Source organism: Strix aluco, chromosome 3, assembly GCF_031877795.1.
Source record: "Strix aluco isolate bStrAlu1 chromosome 3, bStrAlu1.hap1, whole genome shotgun sequence".
Taxonomy (NCBI): Eukaryota; Metazoa; Chordata; class Aves; order Strigiformes; family Strigidae; genus Strix; species Strix aluco.
Genome location: NC_133933.1, coordinates 39,660,138 through 39,684,832, shown reverse-complemented (window position 1 = coordinate 39,684,832; position 24,695 = coordinate 39,660,138). Strand labels below are relative to the sequence as shown.

Here is a 24,695-nt window from a genome sequence, read left to right as displayed (position 1 = left end):
CGCGGGGAGGAGCTGGGGGAGGCGCATGCGCCGGGCACCGTCGCGGCAACCGCACGCGCGCCCCTCCCCGAGAACTACAACTCCCGGCGTGCTTCGCGCGGGGGCTACGGCTCCGGGCGGGGCGGGGCGGCGCTCCACCCCGCCGGGCGGGCGGGCGGATGGTTGGTCAGTCGGTCGCTCGGTCGGCCGGCGGCGGGATGTCGCGGGGGCAGGAGCGTGTGGTGGCACTGGTGGACATGGACTGCTTCTTCATGCAGGTGGAGCAGCGCCTCGACCCGCAGCTGCGCGGCCGCCCCTGCGCCGTGGTGCAGTACACCGAGTGGCAGGGCGGCGGGTAGGTGCCCCCTCCCCTCCCCGCCGGGCCGGGCCGGGCCGGGCCGTTCCCGCCCTGCAGGACCCTCCGTCTCTTGCAGGATCATCGCGGTGAGCTACGAGGCGCGCGCCTTCGGCGTGTCCCGCGGGATGTGGGCGTCGGAGGCGCGGGCGCTGTGCCCCGAGCTGGCGCTGGCGCGGGTGCCCCAGGCGCGGGGCAAGGCCGACCTCACCCGGTGAGCGGGGCCGGCGGGCGGGGCTGCGGTGGCGGCGGGGGGTGGGGGGCCGCCTCAAGGCGGGGCGGCGCCCTGAGGCTGTGCCCGCCGCCCGGCAGGTACCGGGAGGCCAGCGCGGAGGTGATGCAGGTGCTGTCGCGCTTCGCCGCCATCGAGCGGGCCAGCATCGACGAGGCGTACCTGGACCTGACGGGCAGCGCGCGGGAGCGGCTGCGAGCCCTGCGCGGGCGCCCCCTGGCGGCCACGATGCTGCCCACCACCTTCGTCCAGGGGCTGCCCGACGAGCCCGGCCCCGGCCCCCAGCCCGGCGGGAAGGGTACGCACCGACCCGGCCCCGGCCCCGGCCCCGGCCGCGGGTGGCCCCGCGGAGCTTCGGCCCCCGGGACCGGCGCTTTGCACACCGCGGCGGCGCGTCTCCGACGGCTTCGCTTTGTGGCGGTACCGCGCAGCGAGAAAGGTGGCCAGTGCTGCCACCGCCCGGCCCCCTGCGCTGTGCCGCTCCATCGGTAACGCTCCCTGTACGTCGGCAGAGGTAGAGGGTGGGCTGCTTGATCTTCCCCAAAGCAAGAGCATGCTAAACGGGATCTCTGTTTTCCCTAGTGAACAGCTTTTAAGGTGCCTGCTTCTGGTCCTTACTGTTGGCACGCCATTGCCGATGCTACTGGTCCCTTTGCTGGGCTCAGCAAGAAATGTCCATGTCGATCCCCTTTGTGTCCCTTTTCTAGAGGAGCTGCGGCAACGTGGCTTGCACGAGTGGCTGGCGTCACTGTCTTTTGATAACCTTGATTGTCCTGACCTGCAGCTGACCATGGGTGCAGTAATTGTAGAAGAAATGAGGGTGGCTGTAGAAGCAGCCACTGGATTCCGGTGTTCAGCTGGGATTTCGCACAACAAGGTACGTATGTAACACATCAGCCTGATTTATTCTGAGTAGCAAGTCAGAATGTGCTGTAGACACTCTCCTATGCACTCTAAGTCTCCTGTAGAAGATGAGCTGAGTGGAGAATGCAGCTATAGGTGAGCACACCTTCAGGGAAATTATAGGACATCTGGGAAGGGGAGGAGTTTTTCTCCCAGAAATGTGGCCTATGCAGTCAGCACTCAATCAGTTTACTGCCTGGATTTCTGGTGTACCCTAATGAGTTGGCTCACTAGGAAGAAATGGGGTTTAAGTCCCCCAGGAGAGTTTTGTTTGAAAAAAACATGACCCTAAAGCAGGAAACCTCCACCTTGAGTTTTTGACAACAGTGGCTGTAGCCATGGAATGGGTTTTACTGACACAAATTCCCAGCAGCTTGGAGGAAGAAGAATACCAGTTTGGGGCACTGAGGTGAGTCGGGTTGCTTTTCCTCTTTCTGGTCAATCAAACGTTACCCCCACTGGCTGCGCTTTGGGTGATGCTCAGCCAGCTGCTGAGAGCAGCTGTGGGAGCACTTTGTGCATGACAGCAGCTGCAGAAACAAACAGACTTTGATGCTGCAGCTATGGAGGGTTTCCTGCTGGGTGAAATGCAGGGTGGTTTACCAAGAGCATCTAGCACTTGTTTCATTCTTTGCAAAAGGGACTTATCTGTATAGCTGTGACTTTAAAAATGCAGGCTCTGCCTAAAAAAGGAAAAGGATAAAGGCTAAATGGCTGCTTTGGAACTTAATGAAGATAAATTTCACCCTAGATTGCTGCAGAAACCACTGGAAATATTACCAGCTGTACATGGGTACCGGAGCTAGTTCTGCACTGGCTCACCCTGAAACTAGAGCAGTCTGTGCGGCAGAAATGAGCTGAGGAAGATCACTGGTGTAGAAATTTCCAGTGGAAGGGATGTTCAATTTGACTTTTTGCTCTCTTCAATCAAGAATAACAGAGAACATCCCTGCTATGCCTAGCAGCATCTCTCGGCTTCCATTTTCTATGCCAGCATTCTTTTGTTTGTTTTTTTGTTTTGTTTTGTTTAAAGGGAGTAAGGAAATTATGATGTACTGTGCTATCCCTGAAGAACTGTATATCTATACCAGCAAGCACAATGCAGAGATTACCAGAGCTTACATGTGGCTGTGCAGAACAGGCTACAGTGCTTCCACAGCCAGCTCACCTCTGTAGGTACAAACCTTCTCTGCAAAGAATGAAACAAGTGCTAGATGCTCTTGGTAAACCACCCTGCATTTCACCCAGGAGGAAACCCTCCATAGCTGCAGCATCAAAGTCTGTTTGTTTCTGCAGCTGCTGTCATGCACAAAGTGCTCCCACGGCTGCTCTCAGCAGCTGGCTGAGCATCACCCAAAGCGCAGCCAGTGGGGGTAACGTTTGATTGACCAGAAAGAGGAAAAGCAACCCGACTCACCTCAGTGCCCCAAACTGGTATTCTTCTTCCTCCAAGCTGCTGGGAATTTGTGTCAGTAAAACCCATTCCATGGCTACAGCCACTGTTGTCAAAAACTCAAGGTGGAGGTTTCCTGCTTTAGGGTCATGTTTTTTTCAAACAAAACTCTCCTGGGGGACTTTTCTTCCCAGTGAGCTAACTCATTAGAGTACACCAGGAACCCAGCTGATAAGTGAGACCAAATAATTGAATGAGCTCTTTGGAAGCACTTGGAGGATAACAGCATGGTTTTATCAAGAACCACTCATACTAAAGTCATTTGTTTGCCCTCTTTGACAGTATAAGTGGCCTAATGTACAGGGGAAACTGCAGATGTGAGGTGTTCACCTGAAGGTTTCTAATGCACCTCACCAAGTTTCATAAGCTGACGATGACACCCTAGCAAAACACAACATGTCTGAGGTTATCTGAAAGGCATGCATCTAGCTGAAGAAAATCTTACGTTTTCCATAATGATTTTGTTCAGTGAGTTGCGCTCAAATTGGGATGTTTAGAGTGGGATCCTGGGGGCATCTGTCTGAGGTCTGCTAAGAGCTGTTATTTTCACTGAAGCCTATAGAGAGGGAACAGCTGTAGGAATTCAGGTGCTGCTAAGCACAGATAGGGCTCAGGGCCTGGCTGGGAAAGTTCTGGGAGGTGAAATTAGAGCTGAAAATTCTGGGCTTGGAAAAGCCCAGAAACAGTCTGAAATCACCAAGCAGTGCTTCTTATGCTCTCCACTGACTGTTTTTGTGGTTTATAGGAAAAAAGCAACCAGCAGGCTTTTGGCTAAGTCGCAGTAAGTGAAGAAGTAGCCTGGAGTTATTGTGGACAAGCACCAGGATGTCAGTAATATGAATGCTCTTGTAGAAATGGCAAATCCTGTTACAGCATGTGTAGATCAGATAAGGTGTCAGAAAAAAGTAAATTATTTTTCCCCATGAAGTCTCAGTGATTGGTTCAGCTTGCAGCACTTCACTTTATGAACACCGTGGGTAAACTTGGAAGAGTCTCCAGTAAAACAAGAATTGGACATCTGGAAAATGACTGGATATGAGAAGTTGAAGGAAAGGGATCTACTTTGTCTAGAAAAGAGTGAGAACATATGTACGCCTGTAAAACAGGCTTTGAATAAAGATCATAGTTCAATAGGCAGGAAAGAAATTTTGCTTAGTGATAGGATGTGTGGTAAAGCAGTGAAAGAGGAAATTATTAGACTTGTTAAAAAAAAAAACCCCAAACACCCAGCTAAATGTATTTCAAGCTGACCTGTGTGGTTTTGATCCTGCAGTAGATTAGAGTGTGAGGGAAAGCTGTATAGCAGGTAGGCTGGAGAACATCCCTTCCAGGCTAGCAACGGTAGCAATTCTGTATTTTGCAGATTCCCTTTGCAGCATTATGCTGCTGTGGACCTCACAGAGAGAAGATTAAAGTAGTGACATTGAGAAAAAGCGAGGCAAACACGGAAGATGGAGCAAGACATAGTGAGAGAAATAGCCTGGGGAGAATTATGGGGATGCTCTGGAAGCTCTAGCATGCTTGCCTGATGGAAAAGAAAGCCAACCAGAACAAGTGATAGACCCAGATGCCCTAAGCTGCCTGGAGCAGGAACTGTAAGTCTGGAAGCAGCAGTGCTTTCAGAGTACCCAGCCAGTGGGTGCCAAGTCTCAAGGTGGGCACTACCTGGGAGCAAACAATGGTGCAGCCTGCATGTCCTTCCTAGCAGCTATTCCAAAGGCAGCTCTTAGAGGTGATACAGCACCAGGCATTAGGTAGTTTGTAATAACAGGGTTTCTGCCCTCTTCTGTGTTACAGACGCTGGCAAAACTGGCCTGTGGGTTAAACAAGCCCAACCGCCAGACGCTAATATCTTCACGATTTGTCCCTCAGCTCTTCAGCCAACTGCCCGTCAGCAATATGTAAGTACTGGGGAGCTGCCCACTTTTGTACAGCTTGGGGCTCAGGCTGAGCTGCTCTGTGGCAAGAGCATGTAGGTGAAATGCCGGTGCTGTGCTTCCACAGGCCAGGCTTTTATCAGGAAGAGAGCCCTGTTTGTCTTCATTGTTGAGGTACCTGCTCCTGTTGGTTTGTGACCTGGGGATAGGAAGCTGTTCCTGGCCACCTCGACAGAGAGCAATTTGATGCTAACTGATAGCAGCCAGCAAAGGCTTTCAACTCCACAGTAACTGCTCATCAATGCTTGTAAGAAATGGAGAGGAAATCCTGTCAGTAATCCCTCACAGCTCTGAGTGACAGGTTAGGAGGAGCATGCTCAGGAGCTGCAGCCCTGCTAGTGAAGGGACTCAAAAGAGCCTGTAGCATCCCATGGGCAGCCTTTCCCTGGGCAGAGCTGTGCTCAGGATGACTGCTGGGGTGCATAGGTGTAAGCTAGGAGAACCTGTGGGCAGGGAGGCCATAGCTGTGCCCCAGCATGAGTGACAGAGCTGTGCTCCCGAGGGCGGATGCGGATTGGTTTTGAGCATCCACACTGTGCACAAGTACTTTTCCTGGTGTAGGGAAGAATAACCAGGACCGCTGCTCCAGAGGAATGGATCCCTGGTCCTGCTCTCCAGATCTGTATGGCTGCTCTCTGCCTTCAGTGTCTTGCTAGGAATGGAGAGGGGGGTGTGTGGGGAAGGGTCCTGTCTGTGTAGGAGGAAGTAGGGAGTGTGTGAGGCATTCTTCAGAGCATGGTTTGGGATCGTGTTTTGAAGGTGGAGCTGAGGGAGAAGCACTGAAACTGGGTGAGCGAAAGAGCCCATTTCAACTCCTATGAGCAGAAGAGCTGTTATGTACCAAGTGTTCCCTTTTGTCCTGCTAGTTCCTGACTGCTTCTGGCTGCCCTGATCTTGGGACAGCTGCTGCAAGAAGACTTGGCATAGTCTCCGACTGATGCTTCGTTTCTGTTTTTTCTCTTTTTCTTCTTTCTTTCTTTCTTTCTCTGCCATAGCCGTAACCTGGGAGGCAAGCTTGGCACTGCCATCACAGACACCCTGGGAGTAGAGTACATTGGGCAGCTGACAGAGTTCAGTGAGACAGAGCTCCAGACTCACTTTGGAGACAAAACTGGGTAATGATAAACCGCTCACCACAACTTGGCTCTTGGCAGGACCTGAGACTTCCTTTCAGTCACAGGTTGTTCTGCTGAGATTAGGAAGGTTGGAAGGTAAAACTTCAGTGACATCTTTGAGAAGCGTTGGTCTGGCAGGCCCACAAACAGGTTTCCAGTTTCACCTGCTCCCAGGCACCCTCCTCAGGATAATGTTTTGCCTGCCAGCCAGCTCCTCTGTCTTCCCCTACAGTGTCTAAGGAGGGGGCCAGGCTGTGGAAGGGCTCCCTGCAGGCTGGGAAGCAGGCAGGCTTGACAGCCTCATTACAGAGGAAATTACAAGGCTGGACTGGAGCCTGAAACACCACTTCTGGGCCCAGAGCGGTGGTTGGGATGCCCTGCAGACTGGTGAACTGTTGCCACTTCAGGAGAAGAGGCGGAGGAGCTGTGCTGACAGGCAGTTGTGGCCTGAAGGAAGCCTGCCTGTTCAGCTGCGGCTGCAGAGCTGGGGAGGAGAGGCAGTCATGGGTTGCACGGAGCTGAAAGCACAGCTCAGCAACAGGCTGACTTGCTGCCCAGTGATGCCTGCCTGTTTGTGGCTGCCTTACCTCATGCTTCCTCTGGCTTTCAGGTCCTGGCTCTATGACTTGTGCAGAGGAATTGAAGACGAACCTGTCAAAAACCGGTACCTGCCCCAGTCCATTGGCTGCAGCAAAAACTTCCCTGGGAGGACAGCCCTGGCCACACAGAAGGAGGTAGGATAAGCCTGCCAGTACAAGGCTTGGCCTTTTTACTGGAGAAGATGAGAATGCTAAAAGTCTTTTAGCCAAGGCTAGCTTGCAAAACTGCTGCTTTTCTGTGTCACGGTGCCCTGAAACTCAGCCTAGAGGCTCAGTGGGAGGAGGTGGTTTTGGACCCCAGAAATTAGGGAAATCCCTGTTTGACAGAAATGCATTGATCAACCCCTGCACAAAGAGGTCCAACCTTGTAATATCCACAAGCAAAACTCTGCGCCTGTGCTGCTCACAGTGCCAAGCTTCAAGGGCTTGGTTGCTAGGAAGAACGTAACTAGCCCAAAGAAAGAGGGAGGATGCTCCTTACCTGTTAGCTGGGGAGAGGTTCCCACAGAGCTGTAGGGAGATGCAAAAAGAGATCCAGGGCAGGGGACCCAGATTACTTGGCAAAGTCTAGTAGTAACGCTGCAGGACTTGTATCTACACTGCCTTGCCTCCAGCATTGGATCCTCACCTGGGATGATTTTCTGCAGGAGTACTTCAGATATGGGGCCTCATGATAGTCTGTGTTTGATCCCCCTCCAGCATTCCCCGGTGTGCAGAGCGTTGCTCTGGCCTGGAGGCAGTGCTGTGAGCAGAACCCCAACCTGTCTGTTACCACTGTTTTGTCCAGGTGCAACACTGGCTCCTGCAGCTGGCCTTGGAGCTGGAATCCAGACTCATCAAGGACAGGAGCCAGGTAAGGAGGAGAGGCACAGGGACAGCGTTCTCCCTGTTGGCCTTCAGGAAGCCGCGTGGCGCCTTTGCACCATGAGCTCTTTGCGGGAGGCTGAGGGTGGTGTGTGCTGGGGGAGGAAATCTGCTCGCCCTCAGATGTGTGCCTGTGTGCTAAGGTGCCCCAAGCAGAGAGGTGTGCAGGAGCCCGGCCAGGAGGGATGGTTTTGCCCCAGAACAGTGCAGGGCTAAGGACAGTCCTTGTCCTGTTATTCAGGGATGTGAAAGCCCCTGCCCCTTCATCCTGCTGCACTGCTGCTCCCCTGCAAGCCCTTTGCCAATGCAGCTCTGCCTGTGCTGTGGGCTGTGAGAGGAAACGATACGCTCAAATCCGGATGGTAGACTGCAGGCCAGGGTGAGGTTAATCTGCTAACTTCATCACTGCAGGGGACCAAGAAAAGGTGCACAGCTGCCTTTGAAGGAAAGCAGGGACTAACTGCTTCCTGTCCTGTGTGGCACAGCTGTACAAGCACCTGCTGTACTGTATCCCATCCCTTGGAGATCAGGCCGGGCAGGACAAGCTGCCATCTTTCTCACACAGCAGCATCGGGAGGCAGTAGCTGATAGTCCAGGGTTCTGGGTGGTGAGAAGATCTCCTTGGCCTTTCCTGCAGATGTGGCTTGAACCACAGCCACCTCTTCTCTCTGCAGAACCACCGAGTGGCCAAGCAGCTGATGGTGGTCATCCGCATGCCAGGTGACACCCGCGTGTCCCGCTTTTGCGCTCTGTCCCGCTATGACGCCCAGAAGATGTGCAGCGACGCCTTTGCCCTCATCCAAAACTGCAACGTGGCTGGGGCTCACCAGGCGGCCTGGTGAGTGTGGGAAGAAGGGGTTCACGTCCCTGTCGGGGGTTGTTCTGCTGCGGCAGGTGCAGGGTGAGCCAGGGACCTGACAGAAAGGAATAAGAGTGCTACGACGACGGGCAGGAAAAGTGATTCCCAGCACAGCGGAGCGCTGCGACCTCCACTTGTTAGCGGTAGGACATCTGTGAGAGCCTGGCCGCACATCTGGCAAGACACCTCTGACTTTCGTGCTTGGAGCTGATGATTGCTACTTGCAGGGGGATGTCCAGCAGGAGCGAGGCAGTCCTTGCCCTGCTGGGCTGGAGAAGCTAGCTAGGCCTTGCTCTCCTCCCCTAAAGATAAGAGTGTGTTTTGGGAGGAGGCCATTGGGGCAGGAAGGAAAACTAAGGCAAAACTAAGGAAAACTAAGCTCCCTTATTCAACGTTACTTTATTCCTGCTCTGCAGGGAAGGCTAAGGCACAGTTAAGGCGAGAAGGTCCTGCCCGTTAGGCTCTGACAAGGCTGCTGCTCCTTTAAGACCCTCTCACCTTGCCTGGGAGTCTCACAGCAGCTCGGGTCTGTGGTGGACTGAAAGTCCAGGCTGGCAGCTGCCTCCCCCTGCTCCAGTGTGCTTTCCTTTGGGAAATGCTGTTCTGGGAACAGGCTTTCTGCTCTGCCCAGTGCAGCCTCCTCTGTGAGGCTGTTCTGGAGGTAGCAATACTAATACTTTGTCAGAGGAAACATCTTTCCCACCCCTTGCCAGACTGCAGTTCTGTCCCCTGCCTGTGAACATTCTATGTTGCTTAAAGCCTTACCTCCAAAAGACTTCTTGCTTCCCAGGCTGATGTCTGAGCTGATGTTGGTCTGTCTTTCGCAGGTCTCCACCGCTCATATCGGTGCTTCTCTCGGCAAACAAGTTCTCCGAGCCTGCCACGCTCCTCTCTGCAGGCATTGCCACCTTCCTGACGAGTGACACCCAGCCTGATGGCACTGCCACTGCCAGCCAAAACACCACATCTTCTAAGAGGCCCAGGGTCAAGTTCTTCAGGAGCCCAAGCAAAGAGCTTAGGCAGAAGCCAGCTAATGCTATTGAGTCATTCTTCCAAAAGGCAACAGAAAGGCAGCAGTCGCAGATGGCGGCAGCAACCAGCCTGCCCGCTGCTACCACAGCAGGGTCACCTGTGCCCAGCTCCCCAGAGCACCCAGAGACAGGTGGTGGTGGACTGGGCTCTGTGAGGTGTGACCTGGAGTCCCCTGTGAAGCGGAGTCCCGGGAATGGGAGCCCTACTTCTCCTTACGAGAGGCTTCCCTGTGAGAAGCTGCTGTCTGATGTTACGCAAACACCCTTAGCTCCACCCAGCTCCAGGACCCTTCTGAAATTAGAGCCAGCTCTGGAAGGAAATGAGCAGAATTTGCCACCCTCTCCTGAGCTCACACCGCTTCCTCCTGCCTCGCCGGGGGACCAGCAGCGCTGTGAGAAGTGTGGCCAGCTTGTGCTGGTATGGGAATTCCCAGAGCACATGGACTACCACTTTGCTCTGGAGCTGCAAAGCTCCTTCCTGGAGCCCAGTGCTCCCATGGCTCCAGCAGCAGCTCCCAGCCCAAAGGCTGCAGCTTCCAGGTCTCCTGCCAAGGCAAAGACCAAGCCCAAGACTCCAGCAGCATCTAGTGCAAAACGACCCAGAGAAGGTGTGACAAGAACTTTAGATTTTTTCTTTAAGCGCTCACCTCCCTAACTCCCAGCTATGCTGGGAGGTTTTTAGATAATCAGTGGTTTTAAAGAATCAAGTGTTTTTAAATACAGTTAAGAGTTTTTATATTGCCTGACAGTTTTAATGCAGAAGAGTCTAATAAATTATCTCTATCCCAAGTCTAAGAGGAACTGGACCTCGTGAACTGTATGTGGTGCTGGATGTATCCAGTTTAGCTGGTGGCAGCTAGCGTGCCTCCCCTGCTTGGTGCTACCAGAAGCTGTATCGTATTCTCACCTATGCCTCCTACCATGGGCATTTCCATAGCATCACTCCTCAGTCATTCTGTTCCTATGGCTTTCTCTTCCTCCTGTAAAAGCAGGCACTGTAAGCATAGTGGCTTATCCCAGGGCCTCCCCAGCCAAGCCTCAGCTTGAACCCCTATCCAGTCACTTTGTATGAAGCCTTCAGCTCAGGGTGGTTCTCTGGCTGCAGTTGCAGGCCTGGCCCTCACTGTATAACTTACAGATGGTAGCTTAGCCCTGTGCTTCTTCCTCCCCTCCACCTGGAAAACACTGATTTTTATTTCCCCATCAGGACTTTTGTTGTAGACTGTTTGGCAATTCCCTGCCTTCAGCAGTCTTGCATGGTGCTTATCACCAGCTCTGGAGTGCATAAGACAGACTGCTCCTGTCAAATAAGATTTGAGGAAGCTGGAGCTGCACAGGCATACTTTTTGTTGGGCTTTTTGAAATCTTGGCACCAGTTCCTGATAATTGCTATTGATGCTTAAATAGTCTATTGCTAGAGTCCTCATGGAAAGGATGGGAAACGTGCCAGAGTCACAGGGTCCCCTGAAAGCTTTCCTCCACTGCAGAAAGAGCGTATTACCACATTTTTTCCTCCTTCTGACACTCTGGGTTACACTACATGCAACTTGATGACAGGTCTCTGTTTTGATCAAGCTCTGCTGAATGACTTGTTCAGCTCTCTGGGCCGCAGTTCACATCAGCATGGCTGTCCCAGCCCTCCGCAAATTGCAACAGGGCCAACAAAGCAGAGCATCATGGAGGGGACAAGCGGGCACTGAGAGAGGGCGAGACTGGCTCCAGGGCAAGAGCTGTGCTTGTGCTCAGCGGCGTGGCAGGGCTCAGCTCTGCTACACCACTAGCTGCCTGGAAGCTGCCAGCCTCTTCCAGAAGTGCTGCTGCCAATAATTCAAACTTGGCTCTCAGGGCAGGGGGAAGGAACATGCCACGTCTACGCAGCACTGGGTGGAGTTTAGAAACACTCTGCAGAGAGTTTGATCAGCTGCAGACTTCCCCTCCCTGAGCAGGGGGAGAGAGCCTTTGAGGCAGCAGATAACGATGCGCAGTGCAGCTGTATTTGCATGTGCTGTTTCCCCTTTTCTGAACTGCACCATCCTACTTGCAGCTGTTGAGCTGCTCTCCCAGCAGACAGCCTGTTCTGAGAAGCTGCTACATTACTGTCACTGGGGGTCTAATATGTGACAACACAATTGTGAGATTTCAGGAAGCACAAGAAGCTCATTCTGGTGCGTGCAGCTCTGATGGTAATCGACAGAGGAAGGAATTATAGAGTCACTCCCATTAATGACAGCCCTCATGCTGCAAAGTGACAAGTTTCCCAAAGTCCTCACATAAAGAGAAATGGTAACCGGTCTGGCAGCGTTGCCTCACACTCCTGTGACAATGGCACGTCTCATTTCCTAAGTGTCTGGCAGGACCAGACTCTGCAGATGCCACTACCTGACACAAAAACAAGTTGAGAACAGGCAAATCCCTTCGGTGACACAAGTCACCTCCACAGGGAAGCCTTTCTGCCCCTGCTTGTCCCAAGGGAACAACCTGTTCTCATGGAAGAAGGCAGTGGCAAACCCCTTGACAAGGTCAAAGCTATTTTAAAAACCAAACCACTGGTTAGATGTGTGCCCTAGAAAGCATCCCTTTAATTAGGCTCGGGGGGAATTTGTGGCTGCAAGGAAGCGCTCGCCACAGCCTGTTCCGCCCACGACAGCCTGAAGTGCTGTGCTCAGGGTGACGTGGCTGCCTGTCACCCCAGGCTGCACACCCAGGCTGGCTCAGATAAGCTGGGAGAGCATGGTTGTAAACAGGAGCATGCCTGCGTTCCTTCCACACCACAGGATGGTATTTATAGGGCTGAATGCAGGAAGCTTAGGAAGGGGTGAAGGGCTGCCATCTCCACCCGTGACCCAGCTCCGAGGGCAGCAGGGCAAGAGCCCAGCTCCACCCTCACTCATTGTACAACTCAGCCAGCAAGCTCAATAAAACATCTTTATTCTGTACATTTATATATAGATGCTTGGGAAACAGGGACAACCCCCAGCATTAGAAAAATTCAAGACAACAAAACAGCAATTATGAAGAGCATGGCACCAAGAACAGTCATGCCACAGATGGCAGGGATGAGGTGAGACCAGCCATTGGCTATTTCAGAGAAGGTCACAGCACCCCATGCCCGCTTTGGGGCAGAAAACACCAGGGCTGCTGCAAACAGCTGGAGCCCCTGCCACCCCCCAGGCAGCTTTCGTAGTGACCCACTAGCACCAAAGGGAAGAGCTTGCTGGGAGCTGGGGCCTGTCCTTGCAGGCATAGGTGAAAGACCGTGTCACTGTAACACCCAGACCCATGCCAGGATGGGGAGAAAGAGGGATCCTGCTTGAGCAGCAACCCTGGGCCAGCAGCTCCTGTCTCACTGATGGGGAAGAAGCAGAGTTTTCACCCGGCTCAGTGCTCCCCTCAAGGGACAGGCCACTCCTGTCACTAATGAGCTGCCTCTGTATCCCTTCACATCTACCATCACTCCACTGGCTTCCTCACGCTGCAGCATGCTCTTTGCAGGGCGCAGCTGCCACCTCCCCACCTGCTAGAGCCCAGCCCAGTGGCGAGCGCCACTCTACGACGTCCACAGATCAGCCCCCGTGGGCACTGCCTGCGCCGGCAGCCCAGCAGCAGAACCTGCTCTCAGGATGGTGGAAGGGTTGTTTGGGTGTCCAAATGCTATCAGAGGCCCTCACCCTTCTCTTCAGTCAGGGCTGGCAGGCCACCGTGCCATGCGACAGGGCTGGCTGAAGGCCTGTTGCTCACAGCTGACACATTTGGTCTAACAGTCAACAATAAAACCAAAAGCCTATGTACAGCTGTACAGCCCCTGCTGCACCCTCCAGCCTACGAGTGGCCTGGAGTAACGGTCACACAGCTGTGGAAGCTGCACAACAGGGAGTGGGAGACAAACGTGCTCCACTCTGTGCACAGTCCTTGCTGGTAACACCAGCTTTCCTCTGACAACAAACCCCAGTGGCAAGGGACAGAAAAGAAGTCTTTCTCGAGGAGAAACAGAAATAACACTGTCAAATCACATCCAAACAAAAGAAATCACCTGTTTCTGTGTTAGTAACATGGCCCGTCCTCCTCCCATGTTAAGGCAAGCATGTGAGGAGCAAGCTGGGCTGGACCCTGGAATAGCCACACCAGGGAGCCCACTGCAAACCACCGCTGCCGACATGCAGGTGACTCCTGCAGCCAAACATCCATGGGAACAACCTGCACACGCCAGCACAGGCCCCGGCCCCGCTCTGCTCCACAGAATGGCCTCCTGCCTGGCTGCTGCGAGGAACAGATGCAAGTGCAAACTCTGCCTTCATGCCGTTACGTCGGGAGGCTGTGCCACTTGGAGCAGCCACAGCTTCCTAGGAGTCAGAAAGTGGGATGCTGAAGGAGTGTGTACGTGAGTGGGAAACAGGACACTTGTCCAACAGTAAGACACTCAAATTGGAGTAATGCAAAACCAACACACAAATGGACACACAGCAGATTAAAGCCAATCAAGATTAAAACAGTTAAAAAGTGTCCTGAATGCATTTTGAGAGGTTCAACCAAGTCCCTGCTGTGGGTAGCAGGGCCTCTTCCATCCCCTGCCCAGGGGGATGTGCTGCAGGATGACTCAAGAGAGGATTGTTATCAACCCGGTGCTCAGAGAGCAGAAATAGGACCAGATCTTGTGTCAGAGATGGAAAAACATCCCTTCACCGCTAGTCAAGGGTTCTGCTCCTCCCAAACAGTAATTTTCAAACACTAGACAAAGCCAGAACTTGCCTGCCCAGGTCTGCAGGTGTCTCTCATCTATTCTGAAGGAGGGCAGAGTAACAAAAGCTGCAGGCGACATGGAGAATGTACTTAACTTGCCCCCTGTACGGCACTGAATGCGAGAAACTCTCCCAGGCTCCATCTCACAGTGCGGAGGAGGGACGCCCATGCCAGAACGGGACAGCAGCAGCTCCAAGCATCACTCAGAGAGCCATGAGAGCTTCCATCCTTCTCCCCAGTTGCTGGTGAGTGGAGATCTCTCTGACCTGGTGGTAGTCAGAAGCTCAGCTGTCCAGGCCCCAGGGACTCCTCCAGGCCGTTTTCTTTGGTGGTGATGGCTTGGAGGTCAGTGACATGCCCAATGCCTTTGGTGACTCCTTCACGGAAAAGCAGCTTAGCTCCAATCTTCAAGTATTCAGGATGCTTGATGAACCTGAAACGGACAACTGCCTTCTCTCCTGTCCGCAGCTTGTCCTGAACAGAAAGAGGGGAGAGCTTAGAGACATCTACCATACCGATGCATGCAAGACAGATGCATGTGGATGCTAAGAAGATGAGGCAAATGAGCAGGATGCCTCCCTCCAACTGTACAGCTCGAGCCCTCCCCATTATTGTATGCATTAGGGGAGTCAGGAAGACACAAGCTCTGGAGAATGGAGAGTTCACCTCCCTTGGCAGTCTTGCTGTAGTCCGTTGTGCGGCTTGTTTTGTGAGGAGGGAAGTGTTTTAACATGTTGGGAAGAAAATCAACCAAATGGGCAGGATAAAGGGATGGAGTGTGCTCCTAGAAAGGGACAGAGCTACTCAAGATACCAGCAGCCCCTAGCTTTACTAGAAGGCATGGGGTGGAATCCCAGCATGCCCCACAGGGAGGTCTATCTTTCTCCCCTTCCCTCACAGGCCTACCTTTCCGTGGATCTTCTCTACAATAGCAGTCTGTCGCACATTCCCCACGTGCACCGTCACCTGAAACCCCTTCCGGAAAGTCGTGGCATGGAACAACAGCACGATCTCTGCTTCAAACACTGAGCAGATGGTGGGGTTCATTTCTGGGCTCACCATGACCATGCCCTGCAAAACAATACAAATCTCAGACTAGTTAGGGCTAGTTCCTCCCCTTCCAGCAAGTTTCCTGCAAACATTTCTACTTCATTCCCACCCTACCAATGGGGGATCTTCAGGGAAGCATCCAGTCCTGCTCACTGGACCAGTGAGGAACCTGGCAAAAGCAGAACTCACCTTACGCAGCAGGGAGCGGTCAAAGGGTCCAAGGGCCAGTGTGGCTGCCTGCCCAGCCCGCAGCACACGGCAGGCTGAGCGGTTGCGCTGGATACTGCACACTTTCAGCCGGAGGAACTTCCCATCATCAGTGGGACCAACCACCAGGTTCTCCCCTTCTCGGCAGATCCCACTGCCCAGGGCAGAAGAGCGGGACAGAGTTCATCAGGAGACAAGGAAGAAATTTCACACTCCAAGATCAACCTGCACAAACTCCCCAGGGCCAAGGAGGTGAGTGTCCTTCGACTCTCACCTGGGATCAACTAACAGGGATTTCCTACAGTAGGAGCAAAAGCCACACTATCAATCCTAAGAACACCAGGCATCCCTCAGAGAGGGGCCATTCTGTCCTGAGTGCCCTGCCACACCGCACTGTTTCTGCTGGAGAGACCGCAGCTGACGCCCATTCTGTGTGGATGTGCTGGTAGCCAAACTGCTCTGATCACTCCCGAACACTGAGTGACGGCTGCCTTCTCATGGGGCAGCATGCAGTTAACCTCTGCTGGGACTGGAGGACATGCCCTCTATGTTTCCTCCCCCTGCTTGAGGAAGGAGGAAAGCAACGCCTTGGCATCATAGCTAACCTCTACCAAGAGGGTCCCAGCATGCCTGCCTTCAGCATGCTACAGGTCACATTCCTAACCCAGCAACTTTAGAGCAGACTCTCTGCTTGCTACCACGTGACCAACGGTCTTCTCATGGCACCTCCCAACACCCTGTAGGGCTTTACACCCACTTGGCTCAGTCACCTGGCAGTGGTCAGGACTGAGCCTCACACTGCTTTCACATCTGCAGTGGGTGACTCTAACCTTGCGGGGACTCCAGCAACCATTCACACCCACTCTTGTCTGCCTGGCCTCACTTACCTCGACAGAGTTCCTCCCACAACAGTCCCCACCTCTGGCACAGTATAAATTTCATCGACCTGCAGCAAGGCAACAAGAATAAACTGCTCAGACAGCTGTGAAATAGCACTCCAGAATGAGAACAAGGTGCCCACCCCTTGTGTGGAGCAAGGTGAGCTCTCTGCTGGTCATCAGACACCATCTCGGAGCTTTCACCAGCTCCCACTACCTTCCCATTAGAGGAACCTCTGCTTTTAAGTGGCAACCAGAGAAACAAACTTATTCCTGAGGTGGGCATCCCTTGATTAGGACAGAACTCAGCCTAACAGGCTTTTTTCGAGGTCCAAGTCCTTTCTTAACTTTAATGTCTCCTGATAGTCCAGGAGTGGACCATGTCCCTCCTCACAGTGTCCAGAGCTGCCAGATGTTTGTAACATGTGACAGCAATGAGTGCAGTACCAGAACTGGAAACAAACTACCTGTTGTCCTGGTTTAACCAGGATAGGGTTAAGTTTCCCCAGCAGTGGGGGGGGAGCTCTAGCCAGGTTATTCAGATACCATTCGGACCTCACATCCTGGCAGATCACATTTTTCCTGGTGCGGGGAGCGCGGTGCACTCGTGGTTTTGTACATCGTGCTTCCCACTGCTGTATTTGGTAGCTATTTTGCTCTGTTCATTGCTATCACTATTACTGTTATTGTTATTGTTGTTGTTTGTTGTGTTGCTATTGCATTGTTGTATTAAACCTCTCCTTATTTCAGTCTTGGGGCTTTGTATTTCACTCCCTTTGTGGGGGAGGGGCAGCAGCCCCGTGGTCTCAGACCCCGGCAGGGGCTACACCACCACACCTGTACACACCTGAAACTCTGTGAGTTGTTGCATTAGTTCTTCCTGCTCTTTACTGTTGGTCAGCGGAGGGAGGATATTGAGGAAGACTTTTAAGAGATCCAGGTTCTCCCCAGAAACGCTGGACAGTGTGAAGATTGGGGTGATGCTGTCAGACACAAACAGACAGGAATAAACAGAAGGCCAGAGTGCAGCTGCAGGAGGTGGCTGAAATTCTGAATCTACTGAGTCCTGCAAGAGGACAGAGACTACAGTGATACATGGCCAGTGCAGGAGAGCACATGGGCTAGGTACAACTCTGCAGCAACCTCCGTCTCAGTAGCTGGTCAAGGCATCACACCCCTGCCAACCCACACTTCTGGCATGGAGAAGTAACTCCAGTGCAGCCTCAGGCACCTTCTGCTCCCAGAACCCAGAAAAAGGCCTGGGAGAAAACTTGATAAGGAGCCAAGATGTTAAAGATGCGGTCACCTCCCCCGTGGTTGCCCTTCCCCAGCTCTGCACAGCAGCCCAGTCCGAACTGCCTGCTCCCCACGGAAGAAAGAAATTGTGCCTTACTTGGGAGACTGTGCAAACTGCTGTGCGGCTGTAACAGCATCGTCATCAGAATTCACAAGCAGGGGGAGTTTGTTGCAGCCTGGCTGCTTCAGGATTCGCTCCAGCTGCTTCACTGTCCGTTCCACGGTGGCTTTTGAACACAAGTCAACTTTGCTAATGACAATGAAGAAGGGGACCTTGAGGGCCATGGCCAAGCCCAAGTGCTCTCGCGTTGTGCCTGCTGCAGGAGACAAGGGAGAGTGGAGGTGCAGTAGCAGTCACCGCTGTTGCTTGTTTATGGGACAGCTATGTCTCCTGGCTCTCCCACAGGCCCATGCTAGAGATTTCACCCTAACTGCTTAGTTCATCAGGCAATGAAAAAGCAAAATTATTCTTTTAAACAAAACCAAACATCAGTCCAGAAAACATAAAAGCCACCAAGAATTTTTGTGACTGATCTGTTTGCTTCAGAAAGATGCAGTAGTTTTCATTCTTGGGCCAGAGTTTGCCAGAAAACAGCCACAAAAATGTCAAGGAAAGATGTGGGAGAACTCTAGCTGCCTTTTTACAAGGCTTCAGGATTCAGCACCCCTAAGAATATGTCAAAGTTGTTTGTTTTCTTTTCTGATAAACACAGCCTCAAATTCCAAACAAAGCCTCTCTGTCCAGGCTACAGTTTAATGTGGTCTACAGCTGGTAAGAGGATCCCAGCTCTGCTCCCCTCTCAGGTATTGGCTGACAAGAAATCAGTAGAGGCTTCCAGACTAGTATTTTTTTCTGACAGCCGTTCCCAGCTAACAAGGACCCACTCCCCCCCTTCTCCATTTCTCTTCACACATTGCTGTCAACCCATGCAGGCAGCACAACACTCACCAATGCCGGTGTTGGCGCTAACCACCAGCATAGCAAAGTCTGGGCAGTAGCTGGTGAGGCCAAAGATGGTTGTTTTCAGATACTTGTGGTGGCCAGCCAGGTCAATGAATGTGATCATTTTGGAAGAACTCTCACAGATCTCTTCTGCTGTTCGGGAATCACTGTAATTTACCACCTGAAGGAACATAAGGACTGAGTGAGAGAAGGAGCCCCAGCAGGCAAGTGAAGAAAACCCAGCTCTTATCTATTCACTTTGACCTCAGAATCAGTGAGGAGAGATCATTCACCATGGGTACAAGAAACGATGCCTGTTGCAAATGGACAAGTAGCACTCAAGTTCAGCTAAAGGAACACAGAGCTGTGCCACCTCTCTTCCCTCATGTCCCACTCACAGCTGTAACAGGAGAGTAGTCCTATTCTCCTCCAGCTTTCCGAGTTCAGCAGCCTACTCTCTCACCTCTCCTTTGCTGTTGAAGCCGAGGATCTCAAAGCTGATGCTCGACGTTCTTCCTGACTGGATTTCATGGAGATGCCGAAAGAGGTTGAGGCGTGCTCTGCCCCGCCCATTGTCCAGCTCTCCTTGTGTTAGGACACCCAACAGAGTTGACTTCCCTGAGTCCACATTCCCCAGCACAGCTACTCGAAGGTCTAAGAACTACAGAAAGAAGAACAGAGAAATCATGAAACTTAACTGCTGCTGTGCTGGGTGTGCATGATCACTACATGGCAGTGGAGATGTGCCTCAGAGAGCTTCCCTCCACGATGGACGCTGCAGTGTAATCTTGCTCATTCTGCTCTTGCTTCCGGCAAAGCACTGCCAGGAATTGTGATGTGACACATCAGGCTTTGATATCACAAAAAAGGTAATTTGCTGCAGCAGGAACTCTAAATCCTTCCATGTTTGCACACTGGCCTGCATCAGAACTGTTGCTGTAGAAGTGAAATAATTTCTCACCTCTGATGCAGGCAATCTTCCCTACTGGTATCTGCCTCAACCACAATCTTGGAGATGAAAAGTGTTATCATCAAGTCTCCCTCTGGCAGCTCTTTAAAGCATCTGCTATGGGCCAATCTATGACAAAGTGCCTCTAGGGTTTGGGCTCCCATCCCAAAAGGGAGCTGCTGGTATGAAGCCTCTAAGTCTCCAGCAGGAGAGGACAGCCAAGTCACAGGTTCCTACCTGCTGGTTGTCAGGCACCTTTCGGACAAGCACCTCCGTTATCTTCCTTGGAACGTCGCTGTCGTAATCGACCTCCCTCTCCCGCAGCACCGTGATGTCAGCCCCAACCCTGCCACAGACACGAAAAAAAGGAGTAAGACACACTTGTACTCAGCAGCTCTTGCACCTCTAGAATCACAGCTAGCCCTATAACTGCCTTCATATTTCCAGAGCCTCATGATGAGGGAATTTCAGTCATACAGGGGCTTTGCAGAATGGAGCCACTGGCTCCTCAGGGGACTCCTGGGGCCAAGCCTCTACTGGAGGCTGTTTGTGCAGATGAAAGGGAACACGTACTTCTCTGCCATACGGCGCAGTGTCTTGAGCGAGGCACGCATCTCCTCCTCTGAGAGGCCCACCAGCAGCCCGTTGTCCTCCACGCCAATCTGATAGACGGCCTCACCTCGGCCTTCCTGCAGTCGCCACTTCATCTGTGTCACCAGGTGCTCAAAGCGATATTGTGAGGGATTCACCAGCTTTAGCTGTTTAACAGAGGGGGTAGTTACAGTCACAGCCTGGATGTAGAGGGAATCCCACTGCCCAAGCCAGCAACTCGCTAACCCAACACCATGAAGCAATGGCCTCAACTCTGACCCACCTCTAGAAAACCCAGCCCATGTTAGTGTCTGCACAGAAGCCATAGGACAGGTGAGACACGGTTTCACAAAGGTGCATACATATGGTAGAACAACTTTCCTGCATCCTGCCAAAGGGATCTGTACTCTGCCTGCTGTGGGGGTAAAGACAGCACTGTGGGACCTATCTGTGACACAGGAGCCAAGTAAGTGTAAATGGCAGAGCAACCACAAGGAAGTGACAAATGATTATCAGGGACACCTGCAGAGCCTCTCAAAAGGAAGAAGGTTTCAAGAAAAACACAGTGCATCTCATCTCCTAAAACAGATTCCTAAAAATGAGTAATGAGATCAAAATCTTCCAGCTCAGCATACTGGGTGTTGCTAGGCACAGAGACACAAAAGATGTCTGATAGTTCCTTAGTACAGTGTCCACTTCTCTGTCCCTTTCTTGGACACGTTGCCCATACACTGTCTTTGGTGAAGTTACTGCAAAATAACCCTCTGGGAGGAAGACCTCCTTCTGCAACCTCAAAAGGCTCACCTTGTACTCGATGTTCCCGTCTTCTGCCTGGTCAGAGAATGAAACAAGACAGAAAGGTTAGATGCTGTGCCAGCAGGGACTTCTGTAAGCATCAGCTGCCCAGATACTCTGCAGCTCGTGCTGACAGTTTCAGAGACAGGGAAAGTGGCAGAAATATACTGTGTTAGGTCACACCCTCTTCTGCCATTCATTCCTACACTCAGCTGGAACTTACTCCAGGTTTGTTTCTGCTGTTTGCATCCCACATCATGAAAACCAGAGGACAAAACTAGAGAGGGACACAGAGAGTAATACTGTTCTGGGGGGATTTTTTTCCTACCAGTAAAGAATAGGGCCGGTCTAACAGTCACAGAGAGAGAGTTCCAGTTTCAAAAAGGCACAGGCCAGCAGATGATTAGAAGTTTACCCCCTCACCCATCCATGACCCACAACGCCACCCACAGCAGCCCATTCCCACCCTATCCAGCAGCTTCCATCCACTCAATGTGCACAGGAACAGGGGACTGGGAACAAAAGTTGCTGCCTCCTCTCCTGCATCTCCGGATACCCTCCCTCACTCCACTAGTTTTTCATTGACTCCTTTCCATATCCTTGCATCTTCTCTCTGCAGGAGAGGACTACAGACATAAGGAAGCATGCAACTGACTTCTTTGCAGTACAGCAAGCTGGGCTCTGACCTGGCAGTTCTGGAGCACCAGACCTGATCAGGACTGTCTGTATACAACATGCTCAGAACAACTCTCCCAGGAAGGGCTGAAGCCAGACTCTGGCTTGTCACAGAAAGGCCTGGGTACTCATCAAGCTCACTGCAACCACAACAGGCTCCAGCTTTGCAAAGAGATCGTATAGCCAATACTGAAGTAATTTTCCCACTGATTTGGTCTAAGGACCACTGAGGAAGGGCTGGAACCTGCAGGAAGCCAAGCACTCTGGCAGACTAAATGGGGCTGCCAATACTAAGCACTTCCTTTTCCTCTGGACACCGATTTGCACATCAGGAGAGGCAATAGCCCTGTCCTTGCCTTCTAGCTCAGCTCCTAACCACAGCGGTGCTTACGGTGGCAAAAGGCCAACAGAAGGAAGTTCTGAATTGTCAGCTCAGCTCCCAGGCAGCTGAGCTATGCAGTGAGAAAAGGGTACTTGCGGAAAGTTTTCCCCTGTTAACCACCTACCAGCTTTCCAGCTGTAAGAAAAACACATTCATACACTGTGCTGTCGTCTAAATAAGGGGGTGGGTCTCCTTCAAGGCAGCTGAGACTAGAAGAGCAACAAGCCTAGACTTGCTGGGCCACATACTGCACAGGGTAGCCTGGGACAGGAAGCCGTGCTGAAACCACAGGGGGCTGTCCAGCCTCCAGCCGAAAGGAACAAAAACTAAACTGCGGCTGCAGGGGACAATCCTGCCCGTGGAGAAGATCTAACAGTAGGAAAGCGCTGTTTTCCCTTCTTGCCAAGAGTTACAGCCCTGCCTTGTGGAGGAACTGCTCCCTCCCAGCGCAGGCTTTTATATATTTCACAAAAAGCTCGCTGAGTGGGGCCAAGCAATCGACTCTGGGGCAATGTAATGCTCCCCACAGTGGCAGTCCTATTAGTGCGGTACCAGCTGCCTGAACTAACCAACACACCCACTTACTACCAATGCCATTTCTTCCTGCTGCAGGAGGCAAGTGCCTCACACTGTCAGTACCGTCTGCATCTCTATGTAAGAAAACAGTTGCCAAATTAGCTGGGAAGGGAGTCACTAGAACCTGCTGAGCAATGTCTATGAGTTTGGCAGCTGGAAAGGGACTTACACCCACCAGATTGGCTCTCAGGGAGAGATGCGAACAGGATGCTTGGGACTAGGAGTTGAGCAAAGCTTTATTTCCGAAGCTATTTAGTTCCCAGACGGCAAAGCACGCACAGACAGAAGCCAGGCAGTGAGTTACTACTAACGGACACGGCTTGGTGGACCACGCAGGGAGCTCGCTGGCACAGGGGGCACAAGCACTGTGCGCTGCCACGTCAAACCCCGGAGGAGAGACCGGGGCAGGGGGGCAGCAGGGCACACCGCTCCCGGGGCCGGGGCTGCAGGACCGCCCGCAAGGCTGCTAGCCCGATACCGGCACGACTCCGCACCAAAGCCGCCGGGACCCTCGGCCGAGCCTCTCCAGAAACTGCCTCCAGCCTGACCCGCGACCAAACCTGCCAGGGGCTGGGGCTGCCGAGGGGCGGCAAGCCCGCGTCGCACCGAGCCGCTCGCAGGGGGGCCCGTCCCTCCGCCGCCTCCAGCCCCGCCGTGGCGGCGCCCCCCGCCCCCGGGCCCTGCCCGGCCCTGACAGGAGCGGCGCGAGCCCCCGCGGCGCCAGGCCCCGGGGCGGGGGGCGCCCCCTCCGCGGCTGACGGGGCGCGCTGGCCCGGCCGGGGGAAGCTCACCTCAGGCGGCAGGTACGGCGGGTTGTTGGCCTTCCCCCCCCGGCTCCGCCCGTTCTTCTTCTTCGCCTTCGAGCCGCTGCCGGGCGCGGCCCCCCCGCGCCCGCGCAGCGCCCCGCCCGCCCCGCCGCCCGCCGGCCGGCAGCAGCCCCCGAAGAGCTCCGACACCCGTGAATCCATGGCTGCCGGCACGGCCCCGCCGCCCCGGTGCAGCGCCCGCTCCCCGCCCGGGCTCCCCGCCCCGGCCCCCACCGCCCCGGCCCCGGCGTCAGCAACCGCCGCGCGGCGCCACGGGAAACTGAGTCCCGCCCGCCGGTCGCCTACAACTCCCAGCAGCCCCCGTGCCCCGCCCGCTCAGAACTACTGCTCCCGGCGTGCCCCGCGGCACGCGCGCCCGCTCCCCTATGGGCGCCCTCCGCGGGGGCAGATGGGAGTTGGAGTCCGAGGCAGGGGAGCGCCGCCTGGCGGCCGCGGCGGACAACGCTCAGGGTGTGCCGCCGCTCCCCCGGCCCTGCCCGCCGGGACCCGCGGGTTTCCCCTTTGGCGTGTCACAGGCTTCGCGGAGGGGCAGAGCCCCGGGTGCCGCGTTCAGCGGCAGCGAGCTATCAGCACCCGTTCTGACAGGCGTCGGGGAGCTGGGACGTTTTTGAAGGCGTTTGGCACTGGAGGTACCTCATAACCACCCAACGGTGGCAGCCCTGCACAGAGCTACCCCAAAGGACGCCTGAAGCTCCTGCCCGGGGTGGGGGGAACAGCAAAACACCCTCCTGCCGTGCGCCGCATCTCCTCACCGAGTGTTTTGCCAGTCTCCGATACCACCGGCACCAAGCCTCATCCTTCGCCGCCGCATCCCCTGGGGAGGGCTCGGTTAGTGTCTGTGAAACTTTCACAGTCTTTGACGCTTTTAACCGGCAGCCGAGGCTGCTGTAAAGAAACCTCGCTCGCCGTCACCGCCAGGGAGCGGCTCCTCCCGCCCCTCGCCGTGCTTCTGGAGGCTGCACCCAATGGGGCTGCGGCCACGTTGTTTCCAAACACGGCCGCTCCTACTCCCTGCACGCTCCCCGCCTCCCTGCCCGCCGCGGGAGGAGGAGGGCCCGCCGCGGGGCGAAGGGAGCGCCTCTGCAAGGGACCGGAGCCAACAGGGCTGCCAGCCGAGGGCGGGGGAAGCTCAGCGGCCCGGGGAAGGCCGGCGGGGCTTTGCCCCCTCACTGCCACGCACCTTGCAGATGTGCTCTGGGCGGGCCCCAGCACGGGGCAGGGGAAAAGGCAGTTGACCTGTTCTCCGGAGCCCCCTGGGCAGCCCTGCAAGGAGGCAGCCGCAGCTCACGGCGCCCGTGCCCGGGCTGGAGCAGCCGAGGCTGCCGCGGTGCCTCCTCAGCGCGGCGGTCCTTAGCCCCACCGAGCACCCCAGCAGCGGCCCCTGCGCTTGCTCCCCACGCGGCTGCCAAGCCCAGGGCAGGAGAAGCGGAGGGTCCGCCGAAGCAGCCCGCCCCGTTACCCT

The 24,695-nt window shown here is 54.2% G+C and overlaps 2 protein-coding genes across 5 annotated transcripts; one reads left to right on the top strand and one right to left on the bottom strand.

The window, feature by feature from the left end:
* Positions 1 to 119: 119 nt before the first annotated feature.
* Positions 120 to 10,116, top strand: POLH (DNA polymerase eta). Of its 2 annotated transcripts, XM_074818192.1 has the most exons (10): positions 122 to 334; positions 414 to 548; positions 647 to 864; positions 1,274 to 1,443; positions 4,720 to 4,823; positions 5,855 to 5,974; positions 6,585 to 6,708; positions 7,361 to 7,426; positions 8,112 to 8,275; positions 9,124 to 10,116. In XM_074818192.1, the coding sequence occupies exons 1-10, from the start codon at positions 159 to 161 to the stop codon at positions 9,980 to 9,982; spliced, it is 2,136 nt and encodes a 711-aa protein (XP_074674293.1). In that variant the 5' UTR covers positions 122 to 158; the 3' UTR covers positions 9,983 to 10,116. The 2 variants fall into 2 exon arrangements, with proteins under 2 accessions (XP_074674294.1, XP_074674293.1); XM_074818193.1 differs by lacking the exon at positions 5,855 to 5,974 and having other exon boundaries at positions 120 to 334.
* Positions 10,117 to 12,238: 2,122 nt separating this feature from the next.
* GTPBP2 (GTP binding protein 2) lies at positions 12,239 to 24,663 on the bottom strand. Of its 3 annotated transcripts, none has more exons than XM_074818194.1 (12): positions 24,414 to 24,663; positions 20,783 to 20,809; positions 19,961 to 20,145; positions 19,625 to 19,733; positions 18,902 to 19,099; positions 18,445 to 18,619; positions 17,593 to 17,812; positions 17,047 to 17,182; positions 16,209 to 16,267; positions 15,304 to 15,475; positions 14,971 to 15,135; positions 12,239 to 14,538 (listed from the first exon to the last, which is right to left on the bottom strand). In XM_074818194.1, the coding sequence occupies exons 3-12, from the start codon at positions 20,092 to 20,094 to the stop codon at positions 14,341 to 14,343; spliced, it is 1,566 nt and encodes a 521-aa protein (XP_074674295.1). In that variant the 5' UTR covers positions 20,095 to 20,145; positions 20,783 to 20,809; positions 24,414 to 24,663; the 3' UTR covers positions 12,239 to 14,340. The 3 variants fall into 3 exon arrangements, with proteins under 3 accessions (XP_074674295.1, XP_074674298.1, XP_074674296.1); XM_074818197.1 differs by lacking the exon at positions 24,414 to 24,663 and adding an exon at positions 23,986 to 24,365; XM_074818195.1 differs by lacking the exon at positions 24,414 to 24,663 and adding an exon at positions 23,198 to 23,374.
* Between the last annotated feature and the right edge of the window lie 32 nt (positions 24,664 to 24,695).